This window comes from Schistocerca gregaria, chromosome 4, assembly GCF_023897955.1.
Source record: "Schistocerca gregaria isolate iqSchGreg1 chromosome 4, iqSchGreg1.2, whole genome shotgun sequence".
NCBI lineage: Eukaryota > Metazoa > Arthropoda > Insecta > Orthoptera > Acrididae > Schistocerca > Schistocerca gregaria.
This window is the reverse complement of record NC_064923.1, coordinates 715,423,983-715,444,638: the sequence shown is the minus strand read 5'-3', so window position 1 is coordinate 715,444,638 and position 20,656 is coordinate 715,423,983. Positions and strand designations below refer to the sequence as shown.

Genomic DNA, 20,656 nt, shown 5'->3' with positions numbered 1-20,656 from the left:
TCTGGTGGTGTAACATGCCCCGCCGTCCAGGAGAGCTGCCACACTTGAATGACTCTCGTTAGAAAACAGTACCTATTTATACTCGGCTGTGCACCCCTGTTTTGAAAACGCACCACTCCGAGTCACATATTAACCACACCTAGGTTATGCCAGTGGGCCCCTTCTGCCTGTAGCTTGCGCCATGCAAACCGCTGCATTTACGCTTTTCAGTGGTTTGACGGCCCTGTGGCCTCCATTCCACTTCTCAACCGTTGGTATGCGTAACTCACTGCAATCTGCCCCGCACCTGGCTGTAACTTGTGCTCAGAATATTGCACAAAACTAACTTTCCCTGTCTTAAACGGTGGTGCCGCTACACATTTATCTCATTGTTTATGATGTCATACCTCTTGAATTATGTGTTGAACAATGATATACGCCGGCCGCGGTGGTCTCGCGGTTCTAGGCCCGCAGTCCGGAACCGTGCGACTGCTACGGTCGCAGGTTCGAATCCTGCCTCGGGCATGGATGTGTGTGATGTCCTTAGGTTAGTTAGGTTTAAGTAGTTCTAAGTTCTAGGGGACTAATGACCACAGCAGTTAAGTCCCATAGTGCTCAGAGCCATTTGAACCATTTTGAACTTCTGAAATTTTCCCGGTGTATTTCTTCTTCTAATAATTTCCGGGTATGCACCCGGATCCCGTCGACCTGGCCTCTTCAGTAGTTGTGTACTCACCTGATGATGGCCGGACGTCTCTGGGCCGAAATATCGTGGCAGAATGTTGACGGGATCCGGCTGCATACCAGGAAATTATTAGAAAAATGATATACTTGCCTAGGTACACTCAGCAGCACACGTTAATACTCTCAGCAAAATATGTTGCGAATAAAGTTACTAACAAATAAGTAATAAAATTAAACGTCATGCATAATGCGACAGTTTTTCGTTCATCTCAGTGTTTACGACGTCATATCTTCTGATCTATGTGTCATACTGTGATATAATTTCCGAGGTACATTCAGTGGTATATTTGAATACTGCCTGAATAACTTGTTGTGAATAGAATTAGTAGAAAAGAAGTAGTAAATTTAAATGTCATACGCAATGCGGCAATTTTTCACGCATCTCAGCGTTTATGACGCCAAATCTCCTGCCCTGGAACTAATACCATGATATACTTTTGTAGGTGCGCTTAGCGTCATATGTGGATACTGTCGGTGAAATTTATTGAGAATATATTTAATAGGACAGAATTAGTACATTTAAACGTCATACATGAGGCCGGAGTTTCTCAGACATCTTGTCGTTCATGTCATATCTCCTAAGCTATGATGGGTAGATGGTTCTCAACACCACAGCTATTGTTGCCTCACAGGAAAGGATATGTGAACGGAGTTTGATCGAAATGGGGGTCCAGTAATTTAGGAGGAGATATGGAACATCACACACACATACAAGGTGAGTCACTAACTATTAGCAGCCACCTAGAATAACTCCAAAAGTATGATAGGAGCTGAAAAGTTTGTGGGGCAAAAGTTGCATGGGACAACATGAGCCATAATATGACATTAGTATTTTGTTGCTAGGTGGGGTCGCTTCAGAGATATGAAGGTGAACTTTGTTTTTTTTTTTTTTAATGGGGTGCTATAGTATGGTACTTATTTTCTGATAGCGGCTATTGAGACGAATCCAATGATGTGTAACAGTAAGGTCTGTGTAGGTCACAGAGGTGGCATGAACGTCCATTTACAGAAGGTGTTCGAAGTGATGACCATTAGTATAAATGCAGTGCTGCAATCTTCTTATCATGGATTGAGTGGTATTCCTTATCACATTGGCACTTATCGAAGCACACGCTCTGACAGTTCTCTCTCGCATATCTTCAGGTGTAGTAGGAACGTCTTTATAAACAATGTCTTTTACGAATCCCCACAAGAACAAATCCAGATGCGTCAAGTCTGGCGAACGACCTGGCCACGACACATCTCCTCCGCGTCCAATCCAACGATTTGGGAATTGTCTTTGCAACTCATTTCTAGCCATCAGCGAAAAGTGTGGTGGACACCCATCGTGTTGGTACCACATTCTGTTCCTTGTTCCTAGACGTATTTCTTCCAACAACAGACCTAATGTTTCTTGCAGGAATGTCGTGTATTTCCTACTATTCAGATTTCCTTCAATGGAATAGGGGCCTACAATTCTGACCTCCCGAATCCCGCATCTCATATTCACCGACCACAGTTTTTGGTGTACAACTTAAGGCAGCCAACATGGATTTTCAGTTGCCTAGCAATGCATGTTATGCAGATTAACATTTCCATGGTTTGTGAATGTAGCCTTGTCAGTAAATAAAGTCAAATTACTAAAAGTGTCATCCTTCTGAATCTGAAGTTGAGCCCATCGGCAGAAATCAATGCAATACATACAGTCCGTATCAGATAATTCTTGATGGAGCCTGATAAGGTAAGGATATTTATGGTGATGAAGAACACGAACAACACTACTTTGGCTCATGCCAGATTCCCTTGCGATTTGACGCGAACTAACACAATGATCTCGAACCACAGTGGCAAGAGTACCAATTTAACGTTTCCTCGTTAGTAACTTCCCTTTGCCGGATATGTTTCCTATGCGCTAAAGATCCAGTTTTTCTCAGTTTATCATATACATATTTAAATGTAGGACGTGTAGAGTGAGTATGCTGAGGATATCTTTCAGCGTACAAGCCTCTAGATCTCACTGAATTTCGTTGGAATTCTCCATAAATGAGAAGCATACCGACTTGTTCTTCGAAGGAATACATCATTCACATTCGCTTGATTCGACGATTCTAGTCTTACCGTTTCTATTAGTGTTATATTGCGAAACCGTCGAATGATGTTTACATGTCAATGGGTCGTTAGATGGATACGCCCTATTCGGGGAATATTTACTGTTTGCACGATATACCTCCTAACAACAAAAAACGAATGTCATATTATGGCCCCCGTTGTCCCATGTAACATCTGTCCCACAAACATTTCAGCTAATATCATACTTCCGGAGTTATTCTAGGTGGCAATAGTTTGTGCCTCACCCTGTATATACAGGGTGTTTCATTTATCTTGACCACCGTAAATAACTATTCGTCCAGATGCAAATTACAAAATGTTTGAAACAAATGTTCTTTATCCGTCAGGGGGACATCAATCAAAATGATTACCTTCGTTGTAGCTTTGTTTTTTACAAAGATATGAACAGCTGTACAACTTTTTCAAATGGCACTCTATATTTTTTATTTGGTAGTTCATATCCTCTCCTAAAGACCTACTCAAAAACGTGTCACAGTGCATCATTCACTGAACCACAACGTTATTAATTACATAACACAACATTGACTTTGAGCATGGGGTCACAAACTCGTCCACTTCATGGAGATGTCAGAAAACAAATGGAAACTAAGTAAAAACATAACACAAAATTGACTTTGACTCTCCTGTACCACAGCCCAGGAGCAGAAGACCCAAAGGTGCTCAGAGTGGTGACTCTGGCCACCGATACACTGGTGCACTCGTTGAATGAAAGTATAGTAACTGATCTATTTTTCTATTCTTTTCACATTCAGTTTTGCATAAAAACGTCTTTAGTAAAAAGTTACGAATATCGGAGAAAAGTCGCTTATAAAACAAGCGAGCAGTGACGCCTTGCATCATTGTTGGAGGCGAGGTATTCGATATACCTGAAAATTTAATGCATCCATTTGGGGGAAGGAGTTTAACAAAAAATAAAAGAACATTCAAAACAGTCTGTCTCGGAATAGGCTGTTTATAGAATGCACTGTTGGCACTCTGGCAAATAAATGGAGAACGAAGAATTTTTCATTGCCCACTCGATGTTCGGGAAGACTTGGCAATTGTTATAATAAATGCATGCTGTGTTGTACAAAGTAATGTGCCAGAAAGACATGGCTATAAATTGGAGGACATATTGTACATCCCTCCAGAACTGGAAATTCCCACAGTTCCTACAAGCTGTAGAAAGTCATCATGAAATTTGTTTCACGAAGCAAACAGTACCTGACTGCCTCGACAATTGCACGGACACCGAAGGCAGCCAAATAAGTCCTCCACAGCACACCCTGCTCAACACTGGCAGTGCGCAACCAGCTGGCGGTCGCACTTTATTTTTTTGGAGGGGTGGGGGGGGGTGGTACAGCAGACGGCCCTGCCTAGTGCTTTACACCCCTTACACTACCTATTCCGTCCCCATAAACTATCTCTGCACCTCCCAGCACGTCTCCCCTTCCTACTGTTAACATGGTGCGAGAACTCTACATATGCAGTCATCGATGAGAATGCTCTGTCTTCAGTACCTTTCTTAGATTGCTAACACCATCGGATATGCGTGTCTCCTTGATACAGTTGCGCAAATAGTGGTTGTACTACTACGAAATGAGTGGAACATGGGAGAACTCAGTGGTCCCTAACTTTCAACATCACCAGACTTTTAATCTAAGGTCTCCTAAAACGTATAATGGAATGCTGCTGGACGTCAAAGGTCATCCAAAGTGTTTTACGATTAACTCTGAGTAAACTTGCATTTAGAATATGGAGTATGTTTTCGATCCGACATCCGTCTGTGCAATTATGTACAACTTAGATATTCAAAAATTTCGGAAGAGACACTGGCTTCGAGTATATAAACGCTTTCGTAACATTTTAGTACTCTTGCAATTTGTGTATCGTGAAAATGTTAAGAGACGATTGGGAGATTTTTTTTTTTCACCTTGCTGTATCAACTTCAATTATTGCAGGAAGCCTTAGCCCCGATTTAGAAAAAAGTAGTTAACGTCTATTGCTTTTTGTGACCATGGTAGGTACACCACAAACTTCAGACACATAATAGCCAAAGAAATGTCAAAAAACTCGGGTCAGGAGTTTTGAACGACATCATGAGTGAAAAACAGATTTTATTTGGAATGTGATTTGATAAGTGAAGTTGAAGTGGAATCGCTACGAATTATTTGACAAAACTACAGTGGAACTGTCTTTCTCAACTTTTGCTGAACAAGATTGTGTGTTGAAAGTCATACATCGAATTCATGATAAAAGACGAAATTAGGAGTGCATTGCATGTGCAGAACGTATTTTCGTTAGTATCACAACGGTAAATCTCTCTAAGTCACATAAAGTTTCTGATTAGACGTTTCAAACAAAAGGAACTGTTCTGAAAACTACTTTAAAACTATAAAAAATCACATTCGTTTAGTAACTCACAAATAACTGGAGCAACAAATGCAATTGACTTTCAGATTTATGAATATTCTTAACACTTTTTATTCACAGATGACGAATAAATGTTTCTATTTGTGGATGTGATTAGTGTTTCGAATAATATTTGTTATTCAGCAGTAACTTATATTTCTATTCATTATTCACATAAATTTCACCCAAGTGTGGTACTAAATGAAGTGCAACCTACGTGCAAGTGAGTGCAGACACGTGGAAGTCCTCAAGTGATTTTTCCATCTGCATGGCCTGTGTATATGCGCTAATGTGGCCGTCATTACCACTGGTAATCCTTGGTAACTTCCGCCAAAGTTCATGAAGTGTTTTCGTGCTCTCACTCACTCACCGCTGGCGCGTGCGGGCCACATGTATACACTGCACAGTTGCAGGGCTCTGCTAGTCAGTCTGGACATAGTGTCAAATCGTTGAGCAAGTCTTGAAAATAAGTGGGATGTACTAGGTCTGCTTCCATGACGTATACTACACCAGGACCTGCAGCGAAAACTTGGAACTTGTCCAATTTGACGATGTCCTTAGTGAGAGCCTTCGATATCCTCCAGTCAGCAGAAACTGTCACATTGCGCGCCCATATAAGTTGTTTACACGACGTATGGGATGTAACTCAAATCATGAGATGTCTTGTACTCCTTCTCACTCATTCACGTGTTGTTCGCCTTGGTGCACCTATGTACACAATGGCAAAGGCTGCTGCAAATCTCGAGTATGAAAGAAACCAGTATGTCAACATCGGTCAATAGTTATATACTGAGAACTGTCATTTCTGAATTGTGTCCAACGAAAGCCCTGATGCAGTGTAGCAGAAGATGTAATCCAGCGTGTGTGCGTACATACACACACTCCAGAATTTCTCTAAAATATGCACTAGCAAGTTTATGTGTACATATACGTATAGTCTAGGATATTCCGCTACATAAGGGCTGTTGAATTACTACCAAACAGTCACCGAATGCCCATACTGTGCTTCCATTATGGCAGTGCATGTAAGTCTGCTGGTGAGTGTGATTATGCCAGGCATTAAGGTTTCACTACGTCTCTCCATAGAGTCGAGATATTCATATGGAAAAACCACCTTCTTCATCACAAGCTGACTCTATATCGTTGCGATATGCAGCTCAGGTGGTATTCATATTCTTCTGACGCATTATTTCAACACCTGTCTGAAGCGGTGCGTGTATGAGTCGAATTGGTTCAAATGGTTCAAATGGCTCTGAGCGCTATGGGACTTAACTTCTGAGGTCATCAGCCGCCTAGAACTTAGAACTAATTAAACCTAACTAACCTAAGGACATCACACACATCCATGTCCAAGGCAGGATTCGAACCTGCGACCGCAGCGGTCGCTCGATACCAGACTGTAGCGCCTAGAACCGCACGGCCACTCCGGCCGGCAGTCGAATTGAATCCAGGAAGCAGAGGGTTACTCTCGTTGTGATTCCCTTAGAAAATAAAGTATAGTTTTTAGCATTTTCAGGTATAACACTGACTTACTTATTTTCCAAGCTGAAATCACTCAAGCACTCGAGAAGGAAGTGAGCATCATACCTGGTCAAATTACGAAAGAAAACAAGTATGTGTCATGACATTTGGTATTTCAAGTTCCACGTATATTTTGCTGCGCCACCAAACGACTCCATTAGATGGTATTGGTCTCTACTTGGATTTTTGACGTTTCTACCCAACTGCAGCCCATAAATATGACAGTCAACTGTCTGCCCCTACACGACATTATTCTCCTGTGATTCAGTCTTGGAAACGATGGTGCAGTAAAATCAGTCAACATGCGAAGCAAGTTCTTTCAAGCTCAGTGAGCAACCATGTCGCAGTATAATGCCTAACATATGAATCGAAATGACTGAGACTGAAATCAAATGAGCATACAACTTGATGTGCCACTGCACTTGATACGAGCCGTTTTGTGAAGGTTGTACGAGAGACAGGGGGGATCATCTTAAAAACGTGCCACGCAAGGTCGGAGGCACTCGAAATCTGCATTAACTGCAAATGCTCCTGGTGATTGATGTTCTCAAGATTTAACAACTTGTTTGCCTCATTAGGCTCCGGTTCCTGCTGCAGCAATCAATCACATAGTTTTCTAGATGCTCATTCAAAGTAATCAAGTTCGGAAATCTATAACAAAAATTCCACAGCTGGAAGGGCGGGGGGGGGGGGGAGGGGGGGGGAAGCAAGTGTGACATTTCTTTGATCCAGTAATAGTGTTGCATCTCGCTCTCAGAGAATAGCAACATATCTGAGTGTTTATTCACTGACTGGCTACTACGGGAAAGTAGAGGAGTCTGACTTCTTTAAGCTTTACGTCATTTTTTGTTCTGCACAATGTAGTCTTTGTCTTCTTCTGACTTGCTTTCATTTACTTCCAGGCCATAAACATAACCTGAATAAGCCAGATTCTGCCTCTTAAATTTTGGTAAGTCCTGGACATTAATGGGGAATTAAAAGCTATTAAAATTATAACGCTTACAAACGCTTAATGTTTGGTATGTAGATGTGCAATATTCATGTTTCATGTTATTTCTGCTACAAGCAAGATAAAATTACACAAATCCAAATTCTTCCCCCTTGGCAATACTTTGAAAATTAATACATGCCTTTTTAGTGGCTATGTCCCCCATTTACTGGATCATAGACAAGAAAGTGCATAGCTGTGTGCCTTACTGGACCCTCTTTCTTCTATTTCGGAAAAGTGACCCATTGTGACACTCAAGGTAAAAGTTCTGAAGAAAATTTAAAGAGCTAGAGATCTTCACTGTAGCCTCACAGTGAAGATCTCTAGCTCTTTAAATAAGTGTCTGCAGGATGATCTTGGATGAGCTCCAGCATTTATTCTTAGTGAGCAATTATTCTCGACCCTGCATGCTAGCAGGGCACTGTTGAAGCTGGTAGAGGCTCTGTAATGGTGTGGGGCTTGTGCTGTTGGAGTGATATTGGACCCCTGATACGTCTAGATACGACTGTGACAGGTGACACGTACGTAAGCATCCTGTCTGATCAGTTGCATCCATTCATGTCCATTGTGCATTCTGACGGACTTGGGCAATTCCAGCAGGACAATGCGACGCCCCACACGTCTAGAATTGCTACAGAGTGGCTCCAAGAACACTTTTCTGAGTTTAAACACATCTGCTGTCCGCCAGACTCCCCAAACATGAACATTATTAAACATACCTGGGATGCCTTGCAACGTGCTTTTCAGAAGAGATCTCCATCCCTTCGTACTCTTACGGATTTATGGACAGCCCTGCAGGATTTATGGTGTCAGTTCCCTCCAGCACTACTTCAGACATTAGTCGAGTCAATGCCACGTCGTGTTGCAGAACTTCTGCGTGGTCAAGGAGGCCGTACACGACATTAGGCAGATGACCAGTTTCTTTGGCTCTTCAGTTTATTTTCACACTCCAGTATTTTATCAGCCTCAGCCGCAGAGTTATTTATGTTGAAGTAGAAAATAGAAACTTACCTCAAATGACGAGAACTGGGCTTATAAGTTTACGTATACGATCGAGAATAACTGTACGGTGCCATCACAAATCGACTAATATCTTTATGGCGTTGTGTTTACAAATGCCTCAGCTTATTGTATGGAACTTACGATAATATTATCTTGGAACTTTTCCATTTGGTCCGTGTTTGCATAGAAAAACAGTAATATCAGAAATTGAGTCCGCTTTGATGCAAAACACCTTTTTATTCGTTTATTTCTTTATTATCCCAAACTAGTTTCGGCGACAGATATCACCATCATCAGTGGGGTTTTTTAATATAAAACATGCAGAAAATGGCATGATTGTACAAACACAGTAAAACATTATTACATTTTTACAATTCGTCTTGCGAAATATAGTTTTCTATTGATACTTTCATACTACCTTATTTATTGTACGTTACAGCATGTTTTAAGCAATTATTGACGCTGTTTGCGACATATTTTCTGTGCTCCTTTTTTGTAGCCGTGTTTTTACGTAGAGACCATCATGCCATCTGCAACCATGTGAGCGGCTGTTAGTAAACAAATACTAAAAGATAAACTTCGTATGTCAGCAGTATCTCAGTGTTCGAACCAGGAGCCGAGGATGCTTTTATTACTAGTAAAGGGTACCCCCCCCTTTTTTTGTCGTTGGTGCATTTTGTTCGTTATTGTTCTCGTTCTCCTGATTTGCCCTGGGCGCATGTCACATGACACCCCTTCAAGTTGATCATTGAATATTTCACTCAGTTGTTTGTTGAGCTACCATGCCGACGACCCCTAGACCACGGGTGCATGTGGAAGATTTATATGTTCAGTAAACTACGAAGAGCATTCAGTAAGTAATGGAATATCTTTTTCTGAAAGCAGTTTGGTGTTATTCAGGATTCAATACACCATACTGGTCCCTTGTCATTTCACTACAAAACCCTGTTTTTCAGCACTAAATGCGGCGGCCTTACGCGACCTTACTGGGAGGGCGTGCATGGCTGCATGTTACCCCTCTACTGGTCTACGTAGAGCTAACGCTTTGTTGCATCACACATCACCAATCTACGTGAGGAAGGTTGCTGATGTGTGAAAAGTATTGACCTCCTATGTTATTACTCATGAAACTGATAGTGAATACTATTGTATCGTTCAGCATGATTGACATGTGACTTGCAGTAGCCAGTTTTTTGTATCAAATGATGGTCAGTGATCGAAACTGAGAGCAAATTAATAAATGTTATAATGCAGCCAAATACCATCAATTTGCTGAAACATGTATAATCTTCTGACATTTGCCTGAAGGAAACAGTTTAATTAGTCATGGCTGTAAAATACTAACATGAATTCATTACGGAAGAATGGAGAAACTGGTAGAAGCCGAATTCGGGGAAGATCAGTTTGGATTCCGGAGAAATGTAGGAACACACGAGATAATACTGAACCTACGACTTCTTTTAGAATATAGGTTCAAAAAAAGGCAAACGTATGTTTATAGCATTTGTAGACTTAGAGAAAACTTTTGACTATATTGACTGGAATACTCTCTTTCAAATTCGGAAGGTAGCAGGGGTAAAATACAGGAAGCGAAAGGCTATTTACAATTTGTACAGAAACCAAACGGCAGTTATAAGGGTCGTGGGCATTAAAGCTTAGCAGTGGTTGAGAAGGGAGTGAGACATGATTGTTGGCTGTACCAGATGCCACACAACCTGTACACTGAGCAAGCAGTAAAGGAAACCAAAGAAAATTTGGAGAACGAATTAAAGTTCAGGGAGAAGAAATACAAACATTTAGGTTTGCCGCTGACATTTTAATTCTGTCAGAGACAGCGAAGGACTTGGAAGAGCAGTTGAACGGGATGGACAACGTCTTGAAAGGATGATATAAGATGAACGTCAACAAAAGCGAAACAAGAATAATAGAATGTACCTATATTAAATCTGGTGATATTGAGAGAAATAGATTAGGAAAGGAGACACTTGAAGTAGTAGACGAATTCTGCTATTTTGACAGCAATATAAGTTGCCTTAGCAAGAAAAGCGTTTCTGAGGAAACATCGAATGCAGATTTAAGTATTTTCTGAAGGTATTTGCATGGAGTGTAGCAATGTACAGAAGTGAAACATTGACGACAAACAGTGTAGATAACAAGAGAATAGAACTTTTTCAAATGTAATATTACAGGATAGTACATTAAATGGGAGATCACGTAACTAATGAGGAGGTAATGAAAAGAAACGGGGAGACAAATTTGTGGCACAACCTGGCTAGAAGAAAGGATCTGTTGATGGGACTCTTTCTGAAACTTCAAGGGATCACCAATTTAGTAGCCCTGGAGGGAAGTGCGGCCGAGTGGGAGGGGGGGAGGGGAGGGGGGAGGGGGAGAATAAAAATTGTTGAGGACGCTCCAGAGATAAGTACAGAAAGCAGATTTAGAAGGATGTAGGTTGCATTAGGAGGTGAAGAGACCTGCAGAGGATAAAGTAGCATGGAGAGCTGCATCAAACCAGTCTTCGGACTGAAGACCACATCAGATATTAACATAGAAATAGGCAACCTCCCTGGCTTGGTCATGAGATTTCGGTAGTGTGTTCCTGTGACCATTTGCCACTTATAAGCATAATCTGTTAGTAGAACACTATGACAGTCTATAAAATTACTTACCATCACCTTGCCCGATGATGGTAATGTCTTCACCAATTTCGGCGGTGGCGAATCTACATGTTCGCACTGTTTGCTTTGCTTATTTTTCTCTGGGTTGGTTCAAATAGCTCTGAACACTATGGGACTTAACATCTGATGTCATCAGTCCCCTAGAACTTAGAACTACTTAAACCTAACTAACCTAAGGACGTCAGACACATCCACGCCCGAGGCAGGATTCGAACCTGCGACCGTAGCGGTGGCGCGGTTCCAGACTGACGCACCTAGAACCGCTCGACTACACCGGCCGGCTTGTCTCTGGGTCATAATAATATACCCAGCGCTTATTCGTAGTAATCGAGTGACTAAAGACGACATCTGGATAGGCCTTACACGGGTGCAACTTTTCGACTGCTACCTCGGTTTGGTTGGCATCTGGACTGGGTTTGGATGAGTCGACCTTTGTCATGTCAAAATGTCGTGCAAGATATTGAAAACTGATACATGATTTATACTTTGTGTACTGTCACCTTGATTGTAGTTCGCCGGTCTTAAATCACCGGTGCCTCTATTTGTCTTGCGATTCACGGTTCTTCACTCAGAGATGGTCGTTCACTTCGTTCTTCGTTACACTAGATGCGTCTGCGCCATCTACAGACCTGATCTCACCCCTTGCAATTATTAAGCCTCCGCCCCCTTAAAAATTACCTTGAACGGTCGATGAATTTGGAAGAGGATATGCAATGAGCAATTACGTTCTTCTTCACGCAGCAGGGCACAGTGTTTCACCAAAGGCATATCTTCAACCCTGTGCATCGGAGGGATGATTGCTCAATGCTCACGGTGAATTTACCTGATTTGCATACCGATTGTGGATTGTACAGCATTCGAACAGAAACTTTTCGACCGTCCCATAGAAAAATGGGCATTGACGAACCTAATGTATTCGAGAAGAAACTGAAACAATTCCTCATGAACGGTACGGCACATAATTTAAATGAAGTTCAAGAACTATAAGTTTCACAAAAGATTTATTATATACTGAAAAGCCAAAGAAACTAGTACACGTGCCCAATTTCGTGTAAGACCCCGCGAACAGGCACAGGTGCCGCAACACGACATGGAATGGACTCGACTAATGTCTGAAGTGGTGCTGGAGGGAACTGACGCCATGCATCCTGCAGGGCTGTCCATAAATCTGTAAGAGTACGAGGGGATGGAGATCTCTTCTGAACAGCACGTTGCAAGGCATCCCAGATACGCTCAATAATGTTCATGTTTGGGGAGTTTGGCGGACAGCGGAAGGTTTTAAACTCAGAAGAGTGATCCTGTAGCCACTCTGTATCAATTCTGGGCGTATGGGGTGTCAAATTATCCTGCTGAAATTGGCCAAGTCCGTCGGAATGCACAGTGGACATGAATGGATGTAGGTGATCAGACAGGATGCTTACGTGCGTGACACCTGTCACCTGTCAGAGTGTTATATAGACCTACCGGGGGTCACATATCATCCCAACTGTACACACTCCACAGCATTACAGAGCCTCCACCAGCTTGAACAGTCCCATGCTGACATGCAGGATCCATGGACTCCAGTCATCAACAGTCCATTATCGGTGTCGACGGGGCCTAAGCGAGGCGTAAAGCTTTGTGATGGGCAGTCATCAAGGGTACACGAGTGGGCCTTCGGCTCCAAAAGTCCATGCCGATGATGTTTCGTTGAATGGTTCACACCCTGACACTTGTGGATGGCCTAGCACTGAAATCTGCAAAAATTTGTCGAAGGGTTGCACTTCTGTCAAGCAGAACGATTCTCTTCAGTCATAGTTGGTTTCGCTCTTGCAGGATCTTTTTCCAGCCGCATCAGTATTGGTAATCTGGTCATTTACCGGATTCCTAATATTCACGGTACCCTCGCGAAATGGTCGTACGGGAGAATCTCCGCTTCATCGTTACCTCGGAGATGCTGTGTCCCATCGTTCGTGCGCTGACTATAACATCACGTGCAAACTCTCTTAAATCTCGATGTACTACCATTGCAGCAGCAGTAACCGATGTAACAACTGCACCAGACACTTGTTGTTTCATAAAGGCGTAGCCGATCGCAGCACCATAGTCTGACTGTTTACATATATCTGTATTTGAATATGCATTCCTATACCAGTTTCTTTGGAGCACCAGTGTATTATAGATGATATTATAATAATGCATGCTAATGGATGTATCGTTGTATACCTTGTATGTATGTTCTCTAAAATATTATTGTTTTCCTGAACCCTTGAATGTAATATTGTGTAGCTTCTTTGTATTATGTTTACAGTATTATTTGTTTTTCTCCGTGGAATATTGTATTTTTTGACATGTCCGACATTACAGTATAACAGTGGAACAGAATGCTAACCGTTAACCACCAGCTTACCATGAATTGTTGCAGCGTTTTACCCCTTCAAATGCATAATTTCATTACCATTCGATACTTCACTTTCGTGAGCTGCGCCATTTCCGTTTCAGCTCTTTTAGCGACGTGCTACAGTAATGTGGTACAGGGTTCTCAGGGTGTATCAGGGATCAACTAGTACCCGCCTTATGCTGAAGATGGGCACTTTATAGGCTTTTCGATACCAGTGGAGATCACACTGACAGCTCTTCATCCCAATCTATAGGTATCTATGATTGTCAAATTCAGCAATTAGAAGCACTTACCTGCGGGCTATAGGCTCAAAAAATCAAACGTCATCAGAGCCTGCCCTCTACCATCTAAGGCACGGAGTATTGTCAAAGATAGTTAAGGCTAAGATGAAGGGAAAAGGGTTGATTTTAATACAGTTCCATTGTTAGTGGCTTTGTGTCGCAGCACTGTTTGTTAAAATAAGAAAAAAGACAACTACGCAAATTTTTTATTGTCTCAAACTTTGCTGTGACGAGTGTAGTACAACCTTTACATCTCAAGAACGCACGAAGTGGCGTCATATCAAGTGCCATCTGGACAGTGGTACACACAAGGCCTAGATGAGATGGAAGTAGCGTGTTAAGTGTAGACCATATTGCATCGAGGCGACTGTCTGCGAACTGTACCCACACGTACGTGGATCGAAACCACACTGTGCTACCAACGCAGCGATATTCTTAGCAGACGAATTCTGAGCCGCACTCTTCACATTACAAAACGATCACATGCGCTTTCAGTTCTTGCTTCCTTCTCCATGCACTGTCACCCTCCCCACCACCACATTCGTCGAATTTACAGATATCCCAAGCTACAGTATTGATTGCTTAAAAATAGGCGAGCTACTGTGTTTACCGTTCCTCCAACATTTACGTAAGTGAACCTATAATCCGCGGTTCATAAAGAGAGTAAAAAAATGGAAAAACAATTATTCTAATTATAGTCAAGTATATTTGCCATGAGAAAAAAAAGGCAAACCTGTTCCACGTCCATCTCGCTCAGCTGATTGGTCACTACTGACCGTCAGCTGGCTGTTCAACATTGCTGCTGCCTAGCACGTTATTGCCCAAACTGCTGCGGCAGACAAACTGTATTTTTATGTTTTAGTTGTTACGCCGTACATCAAGTAAGGCTGTGCCGAACTGGATGGTTGGTTTCAGCCCTGCAGAGCTTTACTGAGCATGGTGGTATGTCCTTGACTTCTTTCCACCTCTGAACAGACTTATACAGCCACTTAGAGGAGGGGGGTATCTACACTTCAACACGTACGGTACAACTTGACTTGACATTATTGTCATTATTATAAACTCTATGCCTTTACTTTCGGGGTCTGGAACTTAAACCACCCAGCCACAAAAGCACATTTCTGGATAAACCATTAATAAGTTATTTATCAAACAGAAACTGCACTGAGCCAAAGGGAGAAATACTTCTGTTATTGTAGGTTATATGTCTTGAGCTGACTGCAATGTAATTAAAAAGAATCACATTAGACGCGTTTCGCTTTTATTTACAAAGCATATTCTGTAGTAAATTGGCTACACACGTTTGTACATTTATTTTTTGATTCTATTAGGTTAAAAACAGCGTTAAACCTCAAAGAATAAAAAAATAAATGTATAAACGTGTGTATCCAATTTACAGAATGCCACAGAAGATGCTTTGTAAATAAAAGCAAAACGCATCTGGTGTAATTCTTTTTAATTTCATTGCAGTCAGCTCAAGACAGATAACCTATAATAACAGATGTTAACAGCTGCTGCGGAAGATGGCCGCACAAACAAACGAAAAAATACTTATTCCAATAATTACCCAGTTAGAAATCTGTTAGAATATTATCTGTCTCTAAAAGGTTCATATGGCTCTGAGCACTACGTTAGACTCGCAAATAGAGCGAGGATAAAGCTACTGTCTATATGCCTCCATGTGAGCTCTAATTTCTCGTATCCGATCTTCGTGGGCCCTACACGAAACATATGTTATCGGCTATAGGATCGTACTGCAGTCAGCTTCAAATGCTAGTTCTCGAAATTTTCTCAACAGCGCTCTTGAAAAGAACGTCGCCCCTCCTTTAGGGGTTCCCATTGGAGTTCCCGAAGCATCTCAGTAACACTTACGAGTTGTTCGACTACACCCGCAACAAATTAGCATAAAATTGGTTCAAATGGCTCTGAGCAGTACGGGACTCAACATCTGAGGTCATCAGTCTTCTAGAACTCAGAACTACTTAAACCTAACTAACCTAAGGACATCACACACATCCATGCCCGATGCAGGATTCGAACCTGCGACCATAGCAGCTGCGCGGTTCTGGACTGACGCGCCTAGGACCACTCAGCCACAACGGCCGGCCATCAGAGAAAAGGGTAAGCTGAGTTTCGCAGGAGCGATGCTAATGTCATGCATTTCACATTCGATTCATGGTCTCTGTGAATAATTATGTTTTTTTTTTACGAATAAACTAATGTGTTAATAGACAGATTGTTCCCGTTATACACCTGCTATTGATATTAAATAACTTGTGATGCAAACCTCCAATGTACGATACATAGTGTTGTGTACATAGGTCCGCGTAGTCAGCACATCCACAACTTTCCCACTAGAGCGCGCCCCGCTAAAAACAACAGCGCTGGCGCAGCGCTCGTCCGTCTCCGCACTACGAGATGGCGCTGTCATAGAGACGGACCAAATTCTGCTTCCGCCGATCCGCGTATTAATATGTAATGCGGCCAATGAGATTGCTGCTAACGTAGATCCTTTTCTCCTCTAGGATCACACTCACGCAGTGATACATGAACGCGCAAGGTATTATAATGAGTGTACATACCTCCGATTAGTCAGTCTGCATTAGTCTGCATTTGTCCCCATCAGTCTGTACCAGTCTGCATTAGTCTGTACCAGTCTGTATGAGTTCTACATTTGTCTGTACCAGTCTATAGTCAAGTTTCAGTCTGTGCCTAATAAGATTACCATATTCCTGTACATAGCCATGAAGATAAATGTATAGACACTTTTGTCAAGTATCAGAGATACATGTGAGAATAAGATTAACGTACCCATACCAAAGGAACTTCAGATTGTCAATTGTAAATAGCATCCATAACCAAGTTAAGTAATTTTAATGCTTGTTGTTATTTTAATAAAGGTGTGTGAAAATTAATCAAGTTCTGTTTAAAGTTGGTCACCGTCAATCTGCTACTCTAAGCGTGCAAGGGGCATTTGTATCCTATGACCTCACGGCAGAAGATAAACACTCCACGATAAGACATATTGCTGACACTAGCCTACTTCGTTAGAGCGACAAGTCAAATAATCTGGTGTTGTGTGTACTGAAGGTCTTACAGTACGCACACCACACATAGCTATGGCCCTTAATAATTTGTGCTCTGTATTAAAGTTGTGTGCATTAGTTTGTAGCTTCGATCTGGTTCTTCATTATTTTTCTAGGTCAGTGTAACATTATGTACACAGGGAGTCCGTAATGTTAGCGGAAAATCAGTCGCCAAGTGCAAATTATCACGAGGGATTTGTTCGTAATTTGTGTATTGTCAGTTCCCAGAGGTAGCCAGATCTTTCGCTGTTTAACTGTAGTCGGCAGTGTTGTGTGTGTATTTCCTTTTGAACTGCCGGCCGGTGTGGTCGAGCGGCTCTAGGCGCTTCAGTCTGGAACCGCGCGACTGCTACGGTGCAGGTTCGAATCCTGCCTCGGGCGTGGATGTGTGTGATGTCCTTAGGTTAGTTAGGTTTAAGTAGTTGTAAGTTCTAGGGGACTGATGACCTCAGATGTTTACTCCCACAGAGCTCAGAGCCATTTGAACCATTTGAACTGGCCATAGGTTGTCAGTTTCCCGTGCAAAAGAGCGCCTTTGGTCCATCACGCTCCCGCCTACGATTGTGCGTAGAGGCGACACGTTTGGGACGCGAGCCACTGCTGTTGGCAGGCGCTGCGCTGCAGGAGCGGCCCTCTGAGCCTGCGCGCCCAGGAGGCGCTGTGGCTGCGCCTCTCGCGGCTCAGCACGGCCACGGCGCACGCGCTCTCCGGCGCTCACCTCGCCGTCACCACCACCTGCGGCGCCGTCTTCCTCATGTCTGCCTACGGCTTCCTCATCACGTGCGACAAGCCCGAGCTGGGCGTCATCTGCGGCGGCTACGGCGCCTACGCCCTATGCCACGCCGCCTACGTGGCCACGGTGTTCAACGCCGGCTACGCTGTTGGGGTAGCGGTACGTCCGTCTCTGTGCACCAGTATTCGTACACTACTGGCCATTAAAATTTGCTACACCAAGAAGAGATGCAGATGATAAACGGGTATTCAATGGACAAACATATTACACTAGAACTGAAATGTCATTACATTTTCACGCATTTTGGGTTCGTAGATCCTGAGAACTCAGTATCCAGAGCAACTACCTCTGGCCGTAATAACATCCTTGATACGCCTGGGCATTGAGTCAAACAGAGCTCGGATGGCGTGTACAGGTAAAGCTGCCCATACAGCTTCAACACGATACTACAGTTCATCAAGAGTAGTGACTGGTGTATTGTGACGAGCCAGTTGCTCGGCCGCCATTGACCAGACGTTTTCAGTTGGTGAGAGATCTGGAGAATGTGCTGGCCAGGGCAGCAGTCGAACATTTTCTGTATCCCGAAAGGCCAGTACAGGACCTGCAACATGCGGTCGTGCATTATCCTGCTGACATGTAGGGTTTCGCAGGGATCGAATGGAGGGTAGAGCCAGGGGTCGTAACACATCTGAAATGTAAGGTCCACTGTCTAAAGTGCCGTCAATGCGAACAAGAGACATGTAACCAATGGCACCCTATACCATCACGCCGGGTGATACGCCAGTATGGCGATAACGAATACACGCTCACTGCGATGGCGCCAAACACGGATGCGACCATCATGATGTTGTAAACAGAACTGGATTCATCCGAAAAAATGACGTTTTGCCATTCGTGCACCCAGGTTCGTCGTTGAGTACAACATCGCAGGCGCTTCTGTCTTTGATGCAGCGTCAAGAGTAACCGCAGCCGTGGTCTCCGAACTGATAGTCCATGCTGCTGCAAACGTCGTCGAACTGTTCGTGCAGATGGTTGTTGTCTTGCGAACGTCTCCATCTGTTGACTCAGGGATAAGATGCCTGTCATATCCACCGCTAGTGATACGAGGCCGTTGGGATCCAGCACGGCGTTCTGTATTACCCTCATGAACCCACCGATTCCATATTCTGTTAACAGGCATTGGATCTCGACCAACGCGAGCAGCAATGTCGCGATACGATAAACCGCAATCGAGATAAGCTACAATCCGACCTTTATCAAAGTCGGAAACGTGATGGAACGCATTTCTCCTCCTTACACGAGGCATCACAACAACGTTTCACCAGGCAACGGCCGTCAGCTGCTGTTTGTGTATGGGAAATCGGTTGGAAACTGTCCTCATGTCAGCACGTTGTAGGTGTCGCCACCGGCGCCAACCTCGTGTGAATTCTCTGAAAAGCTAATTATTTGCATATTACAGCATCTTCTTCACGTCGGTTAAATTTCGCGTCTGTAGCACGTCATCTTCGAGGTGTACCATTTTTAATGGCCAGTAGTGTAATTACAAAAGCAGAGGTCGTGAAATATGTGAGAGATTATGCAGCACTGTTAAAATGCGCTTGTCTCCTCCTTTATTGATATCCTCCTCAGTGTTCATGTAGCATATATGCTACAGGGTGGTGTAAAAACTGAAGTTTCATATTTCAGTGGTTTTGTTTATAAATCACTTTCTGCTGCCTGTCACGATTTTCTTTTATTTTTGTTTTACGCGATGTGTTTCGGAAAGTGATTTCTGTTTTCGAGTGTGTATTTATTTGTACTATGACATTGTTTTTCAATGTTTTCTATGTGTAAGGTTCTTCTTTGTTCTTTTTTTTAAGTATAGCAATATATAAAAAACTCCATTTTTAGTTAGTTATCGATTTTTATGTGTAGTTAGTGGCGTAATTTAGAATAACTTGTACTTACAGTTTTCTTATGGTCCATTTGTGCACAGTCTCACAGATGTTAAACATAAGTAGCAATTTTCAGTGCACAGTACACATCGAGAATAACTTATTTAAAAGAACATATTTGTAACTATTTTGTTTATCCATTCACTGTCACATCCCATTCACTGTTTTCATAATTTTTAAGTGTTCGTTATTGAGTTTTCTGAGTATTGTGTATTTCACTTATTTTCTACTTTGATCGTGTTCTAAAATTTTGGTGAATCACAGAAATATTTTCAATTTAATAATTTCATCTCTTTTATCGCAGACAACTAATTTACTTTTATTGTACTTTACAAGTGGCAAGTGCACTATTTGTTCATTCGGTGTTGTTCATTCTAGCTGTGTCCACACAGATGTGATCCTGTCACCTAATTCTGCAACAAACAAGCTTTTATGCTGGTAGCCGCAGCTTAATCTATGCACAGTTGAAACATTTTTTTTTAATTTGTGGTAAAATCTTATAAAAATTTTAGAGTCTACTTGTAGCTGCTAATCTTCATTTATTGTGAGATCAAGATATAACTGGTTTCGCGATAATGAGTAGCATCTTCATGTTAATCACAAAACATACATACCAATTAGAAGCTGTAAGTGCAAAAGTTAATAATGCTTACTATGAAGAAGACAGAAAGATACTCACTTCGCTGGATTACATTAAGCCATTACACCATTACGTTCTCCTAACGGTACATAAGGCATATATCCTGGCGACATCAGACGTAAGGGATGTTGAAAGATACGTGAATGATCTTGGGTAATTACAGGTCATGGCTGCGGCACGTACTGATTTG

General features: G+C 42.4%; 1 protein-coding gene across 1 annotated transcript in view; it reads left to right on the top strand.

Moving 5' to 3' along the window:
* The window catches only part of LOC126267878 (gustatory and odorant receptor 63a-like), a 127,820-nt gene that overhangs the window by 62,772 nt on the left and 44,392 nt on the right, over window positions 1-20,656 (top strand). Inside the window, exon 4 of the mRNA XM_049973188.1 lies at window positions 17,770-18,051. Coding sequence (XP_049829145.1) covers window positions 17,770-18,051 — 282 coding nt within the window. The remainder of the gene's footprint in view (window positions 1-17,769; window positions 18,052-20,656) is intronic.